Source organism: Antechinus flavipes, chromosome 4 (assembly GCF_016432865.1).
Source record: "Antechinus flavipes isolate AdamAnt ecotype Samford, QLD, Australia chromosome 4, AdamAnt_v2, whole genome shotgun sequence".
Taxonomy (NCBI): Eukaryota; Metazoa; Chordata; class Mammalia; order Dasyuromorphia; family Dasyuridae; genus Antechinus; species Antechinus flavipes.
The window spans coordinates 369947596-369964352 of NC_067401.1; the positions used below are offsets into that span (position 1 = coordinate 369947596).

The 16757-nt window shown below is 33.4% G+C and overlaps 1 protein-coding gene across 1 annotated transcript in view; it reads left to right on the plus strand.

The window, feature by feature from the left end:
• The window catches only part of USH2A (usherin), a 998601-nt gene that overhangs the window by 149209 nt on the left and 832635 nt on the right, over window positions 1–16757 (plus strand). Inside the window, exons 11-12 of the mRNA XM_051996749.1 lie at window positions 7016–7211; window positions 11440–12081. Of these exons, the coding sequence (XP_051852709.1) occupies window positions 7016–7211; window positions 11440–12081 (838 nt within the window). The remainder of the gene's footprint in view (window positions 1–7015; window positions 7212–11439; window positions 12082–16757) is intronic.

The window sequence follows — 16757 nt, forward strand, 5'->3', positions numbered from 1 at the left end:
TTGGAAAGAGAAACTTAAGCAAAGTCCTAGAGAAAGAAGCCAGTTTTCAGACACTAAGGTGAATATTGAGCATATGGAAACAGTGAGTGAAGACTTATGAAGATTGAAAAGAAAGAGTAGAAAAAATAGAGCATGATATTTTGAACATTCATTCAAGAAGGGTTGTATGGAAGATACTTCTAGGGAAGTAGTAAGCTTAATATAATTAATATGTCTTTTGGTATATAGAAAAATACATTAGAGAGGATGATTATTGAAGATAAGAGGGAGGAACTGTTGATAGAAGAAGGTGCTAGAGGGGACCTTTGCCCAGTTTCTGAAAAATCCCACTTATTCATAGCTTTGTAGTTATAAAGGACATTAAAAGTTATCTAGTCCAATACTTATTTTTCTAATGGGTAAACTGAAGAATAGAGAGATTAATTAGATATAGGTATCATGACATATATCTGTGACAAGAGTATTAATTGGCAAAGATGAAATTCAAATCCATATGCTTTGACTTGACATTCAGGTGTTCATTTTCATCACATTGCTATGTTCCAAAGAGGTAGTCACCCAGATAACATCTCTGGCAGTTTATTGATGATTATAATTTGAGGGTATGATAATAATCTCTCATGACTTATGTCATGTAGCCCAGTAATGATATCTAAGTATAAGTTGATATTGGCAAACCTTTTTAGTATAGGAAAAAGAGACGGTCTCAGAATGGAAATTTATACTGTGAATATCATTTGAGTTTTTGGAAATGTCCTTTCTACTCATTTGATTTTTCACTATGATTCTTCTACTCTTTTGATCTATTATGAGGTTTCCGGACCCAGCTTTCTCATAATCTTCTGTGTATTTTGTGTCCTTAGAGGGAGTGGATTTTCCTTATGAGCTCTTTTTATCTGTGAGTCTAGGAGGTGGGATGGATTGAGAATCTGTAAGTGGCTATAGAGATGATCTGGTTACTGTTGAAGGGAAAGGTAGATGTTGATCACAAGAACAGGTTGTATGTGAATCTTTTCCCAGGTTTGTGTGCAAGTTTGATCTTTCTGAGATGCAGCATACATTCAACAGTAATGGAAACAATAGGGCTTGTTTCAGATCTTATGACTACTTCAGGATGGTATGGTCAATGATGTTAAATTTGTTTTACATAAAAATAAGAAGAGTAAAACAGTATGGTACAATAGAAAGAGTTCTGCATTTGGAATCAAAATAACTAGGTTCAAATCTCAACCTTATAATTCTGTGTGTTCTTGGGTATAACACTTTACCTTATAAAATCCTAACTCTCTTATTTATGAAATGAATAGGTTATTCTAGATAGTCTTTAAGGTCTCATCCAACTTTAAGTTCTATGTTCCTATATCTAGCATTATGTAGAATATTATGCATCAGGAGTAAACAAAGAATCCAGGATTAAACCATGCTTTTGTATTCCTTGATTTCAAAGTTTCTTTTTCATTCACATAACCCATTAGTATATTTTTTGAGCATACACCCCCCCACTATATGTACATTTACTTATGTAAAGTAAACATGCAAATATTACTATATGAACATATATCTAAAGAAAACATACCACAACTAGAAGCTTAAAAGAATGAGATAAAGATGAAATAAACAGTATTTAAAATAAATTTAATTTTATTAATGCTCTAAAACATTAACAAATTTAAAATGAGATCAATGTGATTGAATATGCCTCATTAAAAATAACAATAACAAAATCTTAGTTTAATACTTTCTGTTACTGTGACTTGGAGATCTGGTTTTACATTCAGTTTTTGGGGTCTTTTATCCTAATTGCTATATTAACCAAAAAAGATATTTCAAAGATTCATACATTTAAATGGAAGAAGCTCATCATTGGCTATCTTTGTTAACTGTTGATACTCATTTTCAATCCCACTCATCAATTTATAAATGCATTTTTGATGAAATTTGGCTAATAAATTTCCATATTTATTTGTCTCATTCAGAGTCTTTGCAAATGATTTCCAAGATATTGCATAGTTGTGTTTTTCACAAATATGTTGAAGACTCACTAAAACTTTCCTTTCAGATTTTTAACCAGGTTCAAAATTTATTTTCTACATTTGTGTGAAACTATAAGAGCTACAAAAGACAACACACTTAATTTTCATTAACAAAAGCTTACTTTGTATTTTTATTTGTTTAAAACTGTTTTTCCATATTTGTCATGTTGTGCAAGAAAAATCAGACCAAAAGGGGAAAAAAATCATGAGAAAGAAAAAGGAGGTAAGCAAACAAAAAACAGATGAAAATGCTTTGTTCCATATTCGGTCTCCAGAACTCTCTTGGTGGATGGGAATGGCATTTTCCGATGTCTTGGATCACTGCATTAAGAAAAGCTAAGTCTATCAAAGCCATTTGTTCTATTTTGTGAGGGCTAATTTAGTTAAAACTAGGTAATATAATGCATAAATCCACTTTCCCAGGCACATACAAACTACTATATTTCTTAAAACTCTGAATGTGAAAGACTGAAGGAGGGTAACTAACATTCTTTTACTTCGTGAAACTTCCATTTTTCCCTCAAGATATGTTGGTATCATATGCTATCCATGACTATCTGATATCTGATGAAGCAGGATGTCAGTATAATTCTACATATTAAATCCTAATAAAGTTGAACACTTTGAAAAAAGATTAAAATATATAAATAGGAAGCATAATATTTTCTTCTAGTACCTCTAATGGATTGTCAAATTTTGTTGTTTTTGTCTTTCATTTCTGAAGATGACCAACATGATATCACTATGTTAGAATCAAGTCACAGTATGTACAATTGTGGCTGATCAGACCAATACAAGCTTGGAATGCTCTGCTACAGGTCAAATGCAAATATTACATATGAACATATGGGGTAGCTTCTCTAATTTTGGATATTTTGCATATCATTTGAGCTAATTCAATTCTGCTTTGCTCAGAGAGCACAGTACCCTCTCTGATGAGGGCACTGGTCCTGTGTTACTGTAATACAATCGATTTTAAAGTTCTTAAGAAATATTTTGAAAGTGTCCTTGCAGTGCTTTTTCTGACCACCTTGTGAGTCTTGCTCTGTGGAAGTTTTCCATTATATATATATATATATTTGGAAATGTCCTTTCTACTCATTTGATTTTTCACTATGATTTTTCTATTCTTTTGATCTATTATGAGGTTTCTGGACCCAGATTTCTCATAATCTTCTGTGTATTTTGTGTCCTTAGAGGGAGTGGATTTTCCTTATGGGCTCTTTTTATCTGTGAGTCTAGGAGGTGGGATGGATTGAGAATCTGTAAGTTGCTATAGAGAAGCTTGCATTTGGCATTCAAAAAATGTGGCCAGCCCAATAAAGTCCTTTCTGCAGTAGAGTTGAAATGCTTAGCAGGATAATTGGAGATAGCCCTGGAGGGAATGGGAGATCTTGGCCTTTTTAAACTAAAATCTTCAACAGGTGTCAATTTGACTGAGGCCTAACTCATTCAGTGATTAAGGCTAATTAGCAATCGAGGCAAAGAATCTTCTCTTTTATCAAGTCCATAAAAAAAAATCTAGAGAGCTCAGTGAAGGCTCCTTATATAGGAGGTCTTCATTTCTCCTTATATAGGTCATGAAGAAAAGACAGTATTTGGTTAGATGGAGAGTGGAAGGCTCTCTATGTGGGAAGCATAGCATCACTGAAGGCCTAAAGGCAGGAATGAATATAATATATTTATGTAACAATGCATGGGAAAATTCAACTTGAATGTATAATTTGGGAAGAGTCATTGTGGATGGAAAGGGAGGCAAAAAAAGACCATATAAAATGAATAGTCTAGTGTTTCCAGGATTTCGCAGCGAAACTAGAGAGTAAATGTTTCCTAATATAAAACTATTCAAGTTGTTTTTAGAATAAGGAAACAGTTAACATTTTAGAGTTCTCTTGAAACTTGGAAAAAGGGCAAGGAAGGAAAAGGAGTTGGTAAAAAAAAGAAATGAAATCCACTTTTCTTTTTATAGGTTCTCTTTACCCCGTGTTGCATGGACTCAGCCACTGTGACATCTTATACATACACACACACATATACACACGCAGTTATATATATATGTGTGTGTGTGTGTGTGTAAATAAAATAGGTATATGTGTATGTATATACATATACACAGATGCATTTACAAATACTGCATTTATTTATTTATGGGGGATCTGACAACAGTGGTTGAAGGTGCTTCCCTTCTTTTATTTCTCTTAACTATACTGAGAGGATAAAATCACATCCTCTCTAGGATTGTAAGGACCATATCCAGAAAATTTTGACCATATTGTGGTTGCACCATCATCAAATACTGTACTGATGGACTTATTCATCATTGCATTGTTTGATGTTTGCTTTATGATGCCACTCTGAACAAGAATATATCTTAATAGATAAACAATGGACATTCAGTTTCCAAGAGTGATACATTCTTTATCTTGTATAGTGACATATTCACTTATTTATTTGCTATAGATGTTCAGTGCATTTAACTAGCAACATATTTTTTGTGAAGACATATTAGTGTTACCTTCTTATATAACTACATAATAAAAAAATCAATCTTCCAAATATTTTTATACCAAATTATCTGTACATTTAAAAACAAGTGATTGAATGTTTTTTTTTTTTTTTTTTTTACATCTGGATGTGAAATACTGTGAAGACACACATATTTTTGGTACCAGTGTTTCATTATACTTTGGACTTTGACAATGACTTTGGAAAGATTGGGGGTAAAGGGTTAGACTTAATCTCAGAATGTGGGTGGGCCACAAGTAGAGACAAATGGAGACTGCATGGCTAAAAAGTATTTGTGTGTGTGTGTGTGTGTGTGTGTGTGTGTGTGTGTGAGAGAGAGAGAGAGAGAGAGAGCGAGAGAGAGAGAGAGTGACAGAGACAGAGAGACAGAGAGAGAAAGAGAGCGAGACAGAGACAGAGAGAACGAGACAGAGACAGAGAGAGAGAGAGAGAAGGAAGTTTCTAGTACAGTAAATTATTTAAACCCACTTTGTGCAGAATCTGATGCTGGACACAATAGGGATGTCTTTCAGCTTTCAGTATCAAAGGACAATGGGAAAATGAAGACTTCAGGACTTGGTGAATCCTGTATCTTTTTGGCTCCATTGAAATTCTCCTATTAGATAAACCTTACATAAGTAAAGGAATGAGTCAACGGATGATGTCAGAATTGGTTGCATTAGAGTAAAATCAGATTTTATTTCAAATGATTATCAATGGCTCATTAAGTAGAAGACATTGTATAAAGTGCTGAGATACAAAGCTAGATGCAACATAGACATTTTTAAAAAGGGTGTTATAATTTAATGAGGGAGGACATATGCAAAAAAACATTAATGCAAGGAAAATACGATAAATGAAAAGGAAAAGTTTAGGAAAAGCATTTAGGGACATAGGAAGACACAGTGTTCACTTTTACTAGAATTACTGAAGAAAGCTTCATGGAAGAAGGAGCCTTGATGTAGGGAAGAACTTCAGACAATGGAAAAGGAAAACATCGTTCTGCTAATTGTTTTACATGATGATAATAATTTGTAAAGGGAATAGCTACCATTACGATAAGGTTTAAGGTTTACAAAGTATTTTTTTTCATAATTGAGGCATTTAGTTCAATTACTATTATCACTCTCATTTTGAAGATGATGAAAATGACGGTCAGAGGCCTTAAATGATTTTCCTGCATCACAACTAGAAAGTGTTACAGCTAAGATTTAAATCCAGGTTTTTTGAACCAAAATTCCAGTGCTCTTCACATGCTTAGCTAAATATCTTGAGTGAATAGAGTACTAGGCCTAGAATCAGGAAGACCAGAGTTTAAATCCAGCCTTATACTTACTAGCTGTGTGATTCTCAGCAAGTCACTTAACTTACTCTACCTTAGCTTGATCTACTGAAGAATGGTGATAATAATTTGCAGGATTCTTATGAGTAAAGGAGATAATCTTTGTAAATATTTAACACAGTACCCCTTTTCTTCTCTCAAGCACCACTGATTGGTCTATTTTTTCATTGAATTGATTGATTTTGACCAAAAAGCTGAGCTCCATCTTGATGTAGTCTACAGAAGTGAAATAAATCATTTTTTTCCTTCTCAAGAAACACTAATTGCTCTATTTTTTTTATCGAATTGATTTATTTTGACCACAAAGCTGAGCCCTATCTTGATGTAGTCTAAACAAGTGAAATAAATTCAAAGTAATTAAATTTGGGCCCAAAGAGAAAGATGAGTCCAGTGACACAGGTATAAAAAGAAAATGATTTGAAAAGATCTGATAAGATACCTGTGTTCAGACACATTAGGATGATAAATTAATAAAGATTAATATTTTAAATATTAATTACTGGGTCTGGAATCAGAAGACCTGAGTTCAAATATGACCTCAGACACTAGCTGTATGACTCTGGGCAATTCTGGGCAAAATGACCATATTTGCCTCAATTTCCTCATCTATAAAATAAATTGTAGAATAAGATGGCAAACCACTCCTGTATCTTTGTTAAGAGTACCTCAAATGGGAGTCATATAGAGTTAGATATGACTGCAATAACTCAATGAAAACAACAAATTAATAATATTATTTTTAATATTGAGAGAAATTCTTTCTGGTAGGAGATAGTGCTATGGGGGCTATATTACCTGTCTCATTCTTTCTGTTGCCAGTTCTATAATTCCAAGTTATCATTGTTCTGTATTCCTTTATGTATAGCCTAATCTTTAATCCCATGTTGCTTTTCATTATGGAGTTTTGAAGTTGTACTTTGAGCATTATTTTCACTAAATTATTCTATCTATTCTCTCTGCTTAAGCCCACTCTTTGTGTTTCTAGTCAGCAGGGAAAAAAAAATCTACCTCATTGTCTTTTTGTCTATTTTACATTTAAAGTTTTCTCTCTCTTCCTCTCTGTCTTGTATCTAATGAGCGTATTATCTAAAAATAGATACGTTTATCATTCTACAAAATTTTGTATCTTCTTCAGATTGGAGGCCAGTGTAATTGTAAGAGACATGTGTCTGGCAGACAGTGTAATCAGTGCCAGGATGGATTCTACAATCTACAAGAGTTGGCTCCTGATGGCTGCAGTCCCTGTAACTGCAATACCTCTGGGACAGTGGATGGAGATATTACCTGTCACCAAAATTCAGGCCAGTGCAAATGCAAAGGAAATGTTATTGGTATGTGCGATGCAAGAGTTTACAGTCATATCTCTATTACTATCTGGAATAAAATACTCTCCTTGGTTTCTTAACTGAAGAGTAAAGTAAATTTCTTTGCTCAAGGCAGAACTGAGGGGAAAAAACAATTTGAATGAAATTAACTGTCTAAAAATGATTAAATTAATAATTCTATCAAACTACAGCTTGAAGCTTAGTTTAATCAACCCTTTAGAAGTTTCTTTATACTGTAGATGCATTAGCTTACATGGTTCCATACTAATAAGTCACAGAAAAATATAATTTGCTTACTGCATAGATGTTTCTTTTAGAAAATTAGCACTTCCTCCAAATGGTTTACCCTTAATGAGTTCTAAGCAAATTCGTTTCCATGTTAGTTTCCTTAATAGACCAAAATAAATGGATTTTTTCAAAATATTCTGTGCTACAGGGTCCTTTGTGATAAATCTTTCCATTTTTTTCTATTATATTTCTTTGAACTGTTCCTATGAAATGCAAAATAAGTCAACATAATTCCACAGATCATGTACATTGCTAGGGTTAGTTATCAAGGGCCACATAATTTTAATTTTGTAATTCAGTGCCAAGCTGATTATAATAAACTGCTACCTTCTGTGTTATTTATCATTTTTTTTAATACAAGACATGCTTTTTTGTTTGTTACTCCCAAAGGTATTTTTCAGAAATTAGATTTGATTATAGCAATTTATTACTTCCAACATATTTGAGGGGAACCACAGCCACATAAGGACAAAATTTATCAAGTGCCCAAAATGTACTAGGTACATAATGCAGTTTGAAATGTTGATATATGGGAATATTATGCAAGGAGAGTTTTCTGATAAAGAAAGTCCTACATTGTAACTAGTCCATACAGAGGTCTTAAAAAAGACCTTTACTGTTTTGTTATCATTCAAGCCACAAGGCATCAGAGTGTTTTCTAAAACTGACCCTAGCCATTCTAACAAAAACATTCCTTGTGGCTTTTAGAGTCTTATACATTTATAGTTATAACATTTTGAATCTCTTTTGTTTTCTGTGATCTATATCTGAAATAGATTTTGCATATGGCATGCTTCATACATGACTGTGCACCCCATTTAAAATTAGCTAGCTACCCAAACATTTGACCTTACCAAACATATAAATGGAAGGAAGGTTGCCAGGATTACAGATGGATCCATCTATTTGCAGAAGGATTATATAGGATTCCTTAAACTAACAAGGCCTCTTAGTGCTTTGAAAAATAACAATTTAATTTATAGCAAACTGAGTTACACAAAACTTTTAAGGAATACATCATATTACATTAAATGAGTTTCTATATATGTTTGTGAATGGATTCCCAAAACAGTAAATTTATTTGAATTCTACTTTGTTTGAACATTATTCAAGGTAGGCATGGAAGCCAAGTGGAAAGTGCAATTTAAAAAATTTTCAAAGAAAATGAAAACACTGCTTTTTTATATCAAAAAATCTTCTCCATGTTAATTTAATTCTAAGGACAAATCTTATTTCAGGGAATGCTAGTTAGAAATTAAGTATTTATCCAGACCTGTTATATAACCACCCTGGTTAACTGCTTTACTAGTTAAACTGGTTAGATTTAAGGGAGTGGGAGGAGTGGAAACTACAAATTACGTATCATATTCTGAGAACTGAATCTTTATCATTGTGACTAATCAGTATAATTAATTAGATATTATATAATACAATACTTTGATTAAAATGATAAACTTACTTAAAATATATGTATATATATTTTTTTCCTTATAGGATTAGCAAGTAAAAACAATCTGTTGTCATTTTTACCCAGTTGAAAAGTTAGTAAAAGAAAATGCAACTGTGTATTGTATATGGTATGGAAAGCAAACTGTTAGACTTAACACAACTGTTAAATCTTACTAATGATTCTATCACCAGTAAAATACATTAGCACCAATAATTTTATTAAAGTAGGTCATTCATCTAGAATAAAAAGGGAGAAGAATGTGAATTAAATGCCAAGTGTGCTAACTCGCCTGTACTTGTTAACACTGAATGTGATGCCCTGTAGGCCTTCCTCAGTATCGTTAGGAATAGATTACCTGTCAGGAATATGTATGGCATATTCAAATAAGCACTGTGCATATTTTTAAAACTGATATGATATGAATCCATGTAGACCAATTTTAATAGTTCAAAATGAGTCATAATTCTTGTTAACAATACAGTTATTTTTAAAATTTGCAGCAATAGTGGTCCTTTTTTATTTTCCTTATTGAAATTAAATGATATGCCTTAGGTGAGTCATTCATCACTGTTAAAGGAGCTTGCCTTCTATTGGAGTTCTTGAATTTTTATCTCTCTCTATATATATAATGCATTTCTTTCCAGTTTAAGAGATGCTTTTCTACATATAAGTTCCTGAATGTATTTTTGGCTGTTATTTTGGACTGGACTTTTCTTTCTTTCTTTCTTTCTTTCTTTCTTTCTTTCTTTCTTTCTTTCTTTCTTTCTTTCTTTCTTTCTTTCTTTCTTTCTTTCTTTCTTTCTTTCTTTTTTCTTTCCTTCTTCCCTCCCTTCCCTCTTTTCTGTCCTTCTTTCTTTCTTTCCTTCCTTCCTTCTTCCTTCCTTCTTCCTTCCTTCCTTCCTTCCTTCCTTCCTTCCTTCCTTCCTTCCTTTTTTTCTTCCTTCCTTCCTTCCTTCCTTCCTTCCTTCCTTCCTTCCTTCCTTCCTTCCTTCCTTTCTTCCTTTTTTTCTTCCTTCTTCCTTCCTTCCTTCCTTCCTTCCTTCCTTCCTTCCTTCCTTCTTCTTCCTTCCTTCCTTTTTTTCTTCCTTCCTTCCTTCCTTCCTTCCTTCCTTCCTTCCTTCCTTCCTTCCTTCCTTCCTTCCTTCCTTCCTTTTTTTCTTCCTTCCTTCCTCCCTTCTTGCCTTCCTTCCTTCCTCCCTTCTTGCCTTCCTTCCTTCCTCCCTTCTTGCCTTCCTTCCTTCCTCCCTTCTTGCCTTCCTTCCTTCCTTCTTCCCTTCTTGTCTTCCTTCCTTCTTCCCTCCCTCTTTCTCTGTTTCTCAGTCTTTGTCTTTCTGTCTGTCTCTCCTTTTCTTTCTTTCTTTCTTTCTGAAATAAATATCTTGATTCAGACATATATAATTGTTATATGGTAGATATTTGAAGTCATAGTTCTCTGAGGATTATCTTAATTATTTTGCAACTGAGCTTGTATTCTCAAATTTCCTTTTATTTTATTTTTACTAGAGTCAGAGGAACTGGGTTCAAGTTCTGAATGTTGTGTGAAACTTGTATGATTTTTACTGAGTAGCTTATCCTCCTTGAGCCCTCATTTTCTTATCTGTAAAAGGAGAGATTTGCACTAGATGGATTGTAAGGTACCTTCCAGTTTCTAAAACTGTCATCTCATGAGTTGAAGTATAAATTTTGAAAGCTAACTCTCACTGGCCTAGGTTAAAGTATAAATAATTAAAAAAAATTATGTTTGTTTCTATGAAAGAAAGAAACACTATTTATTATAGTTTTTATGTAGATATGTTTTGTATCACATAATTTCACAAATGGCGAGATTTCCTCTTGTATCATAGAAAATATATTGTTGATTGAAAATGAAAATAAGCAATATCATATGAAGTACATATTAAAATGATAATTTTGTTATTGGTGAGATGTATTCATAATTATAATTTTAATTTGAGATGTTCAGAAGCAGGTTTCTTTATTGTAGCTACACAAAAAGTTATCTTGGAAATGTCCAAGCATTTCATTGAATCTGGTTTATTGCATATTAATGTTATTAAGAAAAATAATCCATTTGATAATGTTAAATCCTAAATATAAATATTTAAAGAATTAAATGCAAAATGGACGTTAGAGATATGCTTTGTTTCCTAGTATATTTTAAAATATCCAAACTGTTAAAGCAGCATTAAGAAACAAACAAGAAATAACTCCTGTGTATACAAGTGAACAAACTTTGCATTAGATATTGAATAATTAATGAAAATTATCATAAAGCACTTGGCAAACATAAAGTGTTATAATAATGTTAGTAAGTAATATAAGTATTATACTTTGAGGGCTGTCATGGGTTTGTTTCTCTCTGTAGTCATGTTAGTGAAAGGTGCCCAAAATTTCTTGTCTGCATTAAATATCCCCAGTAGCATTATTCTTACTCTAGCTATATCAATATCATATTAAAATGATTTCCTCCTTATTAATTACATTTTAATTCTTAAGGGCTTAGATGTGATCGCTGCAATTTTGGATTTAAAAGCCTCCAAAGTTTTAATAAAGATGGATGTGAACCATGTCATTGTAACATTTATGGGTCAGTGAACAAGTTCTGCAACCCTCTTTCTGGACAGTGTAAATGTATAAAAGAAGCTCAAGGCCTCCAGTGTGATGCTTGTGTGGAAAACTTTTATGGATTGGACACTGGTGGCTGTAAAGCATGTAACTGTGACACAATGGGGACACTCCCTGGTACCGTCTGCAGTGCTGAGACTGGACAGTGTGCTTGTAAACCCAATGTAGGTGGAAGACGTTGTGATGAATGTTTGGATGGCTACTACCAATTGAAGCAAAATAATTCCTTCTTCTGTCTACCATGTAATTGTGATAAGGCAGGGACAATAAATGCTTCTCTGCTGTGTGACAAATCAACAGGACAATGTCCTTGCAAAACTGGTGTCATTGGTCTCCATTGCAATCACTGTGAACCTCACAGGTACAATCTTACTATTAACAATCTTCAAGGCTGCCAGACCTGTGAGTGTGACTCCTTGGGAACATTAACTGGGGCCATTTGTGACCAGATTACTGGCCAATGTCCGTGTTTGCCTAATCATCAAGGAAGACAGTGCAATCAATGTAAACCAGGTAAGAAAGTCACTTGTACTATCTTCCAAAGACTGTATGATGTCCTTTTCCCCTTTTTATCCCTCAAGAGCAGGTTTACTTTTACTCTTTGTTATAAAACTCCTAGAAATGCCCTCTGTGCCAATTCTATAAATTGATTGAATTTGATATGATTGAATGACTGGTATGGATGGAATGAAGCAACTGATATGTCTGGGTCCCTATTATTGTTCTGGGTGGAGGGTTGGCAAAAATAGACCCTAGCTAATCAGACTAACTGAATTTTTAAGCCATGGATTATATGGTCTACAATAAAACAAAACCCTATGTTGTAATATATATATCTGGTTAGTAGAGGTGAAAAGAAAAAAAAATCTTGCAGAAAAATGAAACATCAATTTGCTTTTCCTAATCAACTTAGAGCCTTAGGGTCTTGAATTAGGAAGACTTAAGTTATTGTCTCAGACATCTATTGGCTATGTAAATCTGGGCAAATCACTTAACCTTCGCTTGCTTCAATTTCCTCATCTGTAAAATGGGAATAATAAAAGCACCCACCTTCCAGGATTGTTGTGAGAATCAAATGAAATGATAACTATAAAGCATTTAGCACTGGGGCTGGCACATAGTTTGCACTATATAAATGATAGTTATGATCATAGATTATTATTATTTTACCTAATTTGCTATGACTTGGAGACTTCACAGTGTTAATAAGTTCTCAATTAGCTACACCAGTGAAGATGGGAAAAGTCAAAGATAATGGAATTACAAAAAGAAAAGGGAAAAAAGAAGAAAGATGGGCAGTTTCCTAGTGGAGTTAGAGAACAAAATTTTATTCCCTATAGCAGGTAAGTTAACAACTAGTTGTGGGGAATTTGAACAGCATCTTTAATCATCCTAATCAATGTAGCTGTTAAGTACCATGGCCCATGCAAAGCACTATGATGTTATAGAATATCAGCTGCATTTAGAATCGTAAATCTTGGATTCAAATTCTACTTCTGTCACTTACTATCCTATAATTGGGACCAAGTCTTTTGACTTTCTAAGGTCTCAATTTCTCCATCTATAAAATATGGGAATTACACCAGATAATAATAGCTGACTTTTGATTTTGCTATAAAGTTTGTAAAGATCGTTACATTAACTCTTTTAGTTAATGATACTTAAGGTTTTTTACAACTTTAAATCTATAATCTTATTACCCAAAATGTATTGATTCCTCCCATTTTTGTTATTTTAGTTAGAAATTTTCAATCAACTTTATTTTGGGTTATATATCCAAGGAAGTTTGAATAGTAATATTTTACCATTTTTTCCATTTATTCAGTCTTGATTATGGAGGAGAAAAATATATTTCCTTTCTTAGCTGTTATATTATTTTGTCTACATGATTTTCTCAAAGCTGAAAGAGAGGAGAGGGAAGAATGAAAGGAAAGATACACACACATATAAAGACAGAGATGGGGAGAAAGAGAGGGAGGAATGGGGAGAAGAAAGGGAGAGATGGGAAAGAGAAAGATAAATGCATTGTATAAATAGTATATATAGCAGTGATAGGGATGAATTAAGCTGATAGCCCAGAGTTTTTGAACAAAGTTTTAAGGCCACCACTTCATAATCAGCCCTATATCACAAATTATCTACAGTTATATTCTCGATTCTATTCATATTTACAATTCTATGTTATTGGTTATTCTCAACTATTCCTATTCTTGTTAAAGAGGTATGCATGATGATTTGTTATCAGTCTATGGAAGGAGAGAAGAATAGGGAATTGTTTCAAGATATCCCATAGTTCCCTTCTTTCCTTTGTAATGTCATAGTTAATAACTGAAATTTTCAATGCTATGGGCTTATCCTACCATGCAGCTAGAATCCTTGACTCTGAAATTAGAAGGAAAACTAGTCATTATTTTCTAGCACAGGGCTTCTTAAGCTTTTTCCACTCACAATCCTTTTTTGCCCAAGAAAGTTTTACATGACCCTGGGGTATATAAGTATATAAAAGAGGTATATAAACCAAAAATTTAGATAATAAATCATAATTTTGTGACTTAATTTGGGGTCATGATCCAGAGTTTAAGAAGCTTTGTCTACACTAATTTGTAATCCTTTCTATGGTATCTTCTACTAGTGGGTTTTCACTTGAAGATCTTGGAATCTCAAATTTATAGCCTCCTTGTGCAGTCTATTTTTCTTTGGGGGCTCTAATTGTTGTATAGTTTTTTCTTATACTGAACCAAATTCTATCTCCATTGGTTTTGTGCAGCTCTCTGGAGTCAAGTAAAATGCAAACTTCTCCCGTGTGACTGTTTGAAGATAGCTATCATCTCTTCTAGTATTCTCTTTTTTCTTGCCAGACATCCCTATAAGTCTTATCTAAAGCTCATCTACAAAGTTTTGAATCTCCTGGCCATTCTTGTTCCTTTCTAAGGGATGACTTCTATCCTTCCCTAAAATTTAAATACCGCAGATGTGATCTGAGTGCAAGAAACTGTAGTCCATTTCATTCTCCATATTATAGAGTGATTTTATTTGATACTACTTAGATGTCTTATACTAAGGCATAATAACACATAGGATCATAGTGTTTTGGAATTGAAAGTGACCCTAGAAATTTCCAAATTCAGGCTTTCATATTCAGTATATGAAAATGCAGACACATATTTAGTGTCTTTAGTAGTTTATACAGCCAGTCAGATAGAATAGCTAGGATTAGAACCTCTTAGGCTTTTGACTACCAATCAAATATTTTTATTTTCCTGGTGTTTTCTATTTAGTGTGTGTGTGTGTGTGTGTGTGTGTGTGTATAAAAATATATAAATACATGCATTCATATATATGTATATATTTATGTGTCAGGTTTGCATAAGTAGACTGAACTTCTTAAGGATTGAAACCATATCCTACATTTGTTTTGTATCCCTTCAATCAACACTTAACGGGCTAGTCTCGAATAATAGTTTCAGCTCTTTCAAAGGCCTTGGGGAATAAGATATTTTGGAAAGTCAATTTTTTTCTACATAACTATAATTAATAAGAGTAAAAACAATAATGACAGTAATAACAATTGGCATACATATAGCACCTACTCTGTGCCAGGCATTGTGTTAAGTGACTTTTAAATATATCATTTGATTCTCACAACAATCTTGTGAGGTAGATGCTATTATGATCCCCATTTTTATAGTTAGAAGAAACTGAGACAGACAACAATTAAATGACTGATCCAGGTTACAATTAATAAATGCCTGATGACAAATTTGTGCTGAAACAGGTAGGTGGCACAATAGCTAGAACCTTAGATCTGGAGTCAAAATTCAGTTCAAATCCTACCTCAAATATTTCCTGGTTGTATGACCTCTGGGCAAGTTCCTTAATGACTGTATGCCTCAGTTTCTTCAACTATATAATAGGGACTGTAATAGCACTCCTCTCTCAGAGTTGTAATGACCAAATGGGATATTTGTAAAGCTCTTAGTATATGTCAGGCACATGGTAGGCACTTAATGAATCCTTATTCCCTTTTAAATCTTTAAATTCCTCAGAAGAATTGTAGCTCCATCATTATTGATATTCCCTTCACTAATATACACTACCACCACCACTCTGTGCTTTAGTCTATAAATCAATATAACCAAAATAATTGATCAACAAATGGGCATAGTTCTAGTGAAGATTTTCCTTGATTTTTAGATTTTTTTTTTTTAGCACCAGATCTGTGCTTAAAGCCTGTCCAACTAGACAAGATTTACCCTACTAAGTCCTTAGTTTAGCAATATATAAATCTACCCATAATTGTCTGAGACATCTAAGTAGCACAGCAGATAGAGCTCTGGGTCTGGAATCTGGAAGACCTGAGTTCAAATAACCATATGACCTTGTATAAATCATTTAATCTCTGTTTAACTCAGTTTCCTCAACTGTAAAATCCTAATTAAAGCATCTACCTCCCTAGGTTGTTGCGAGAATCAAAGGAAAGAATTTTTGTAAAGTATTTAGTTCAGTATCATATACATAGTAGGTACCTGATAATTGTTTATTTCCTTTTTTCTAATGACTTTCATCTAATAAAAATAGAATGCTTGATAATAATTCTGGAAATATGTTAAAAACAATTATTTTTATAAAGAGAATTTCGAGGGATCCTAGTTGTTATCTGTCCCAAACCTGGTTAGATCTGCCTGAATATGAGTGCTCTTAAGCTTTTAAATGTGTGTGGGGGGTGGGGGGGGAGTAAAAGAGGAGAAAGAAAAAGGGTGGGAGAAAAGTAAAAGATAGGAAGTAGAATCCAAAATTAAAACTGCAACCAGGTTACCTGCTTAGTCAAATTGTGCTTTTAGCTTTACCTCCTTAAGTATGCGGCAATGTCCATCAACATTGGACTGTCTCCTAGGAAGAAGTCATTTTGGAAGAGGAGAGTCTGACCCAGAAAAATGAATAGAAATATTGAGGTTCAGAAAAGACCCCAAAAGGTTGGGGGGTCACAGATTGATATTGTGAGGTGTTTCAAAAGAATTTACAGGCTTGAAACTATCTCCAAGTCAAGGGGCAAAGTTTATTATAATTGTAATGCCAATTGAAGTGGGCTAAGTTTCAAAAGAATTTACCAAAGAACCAAGAGTGTGATGTTCTTTGTTCGGTTTTCTTGGGGTCTGGGGCAGCCTTCTTTTCAGTTCAGTAATCACCAC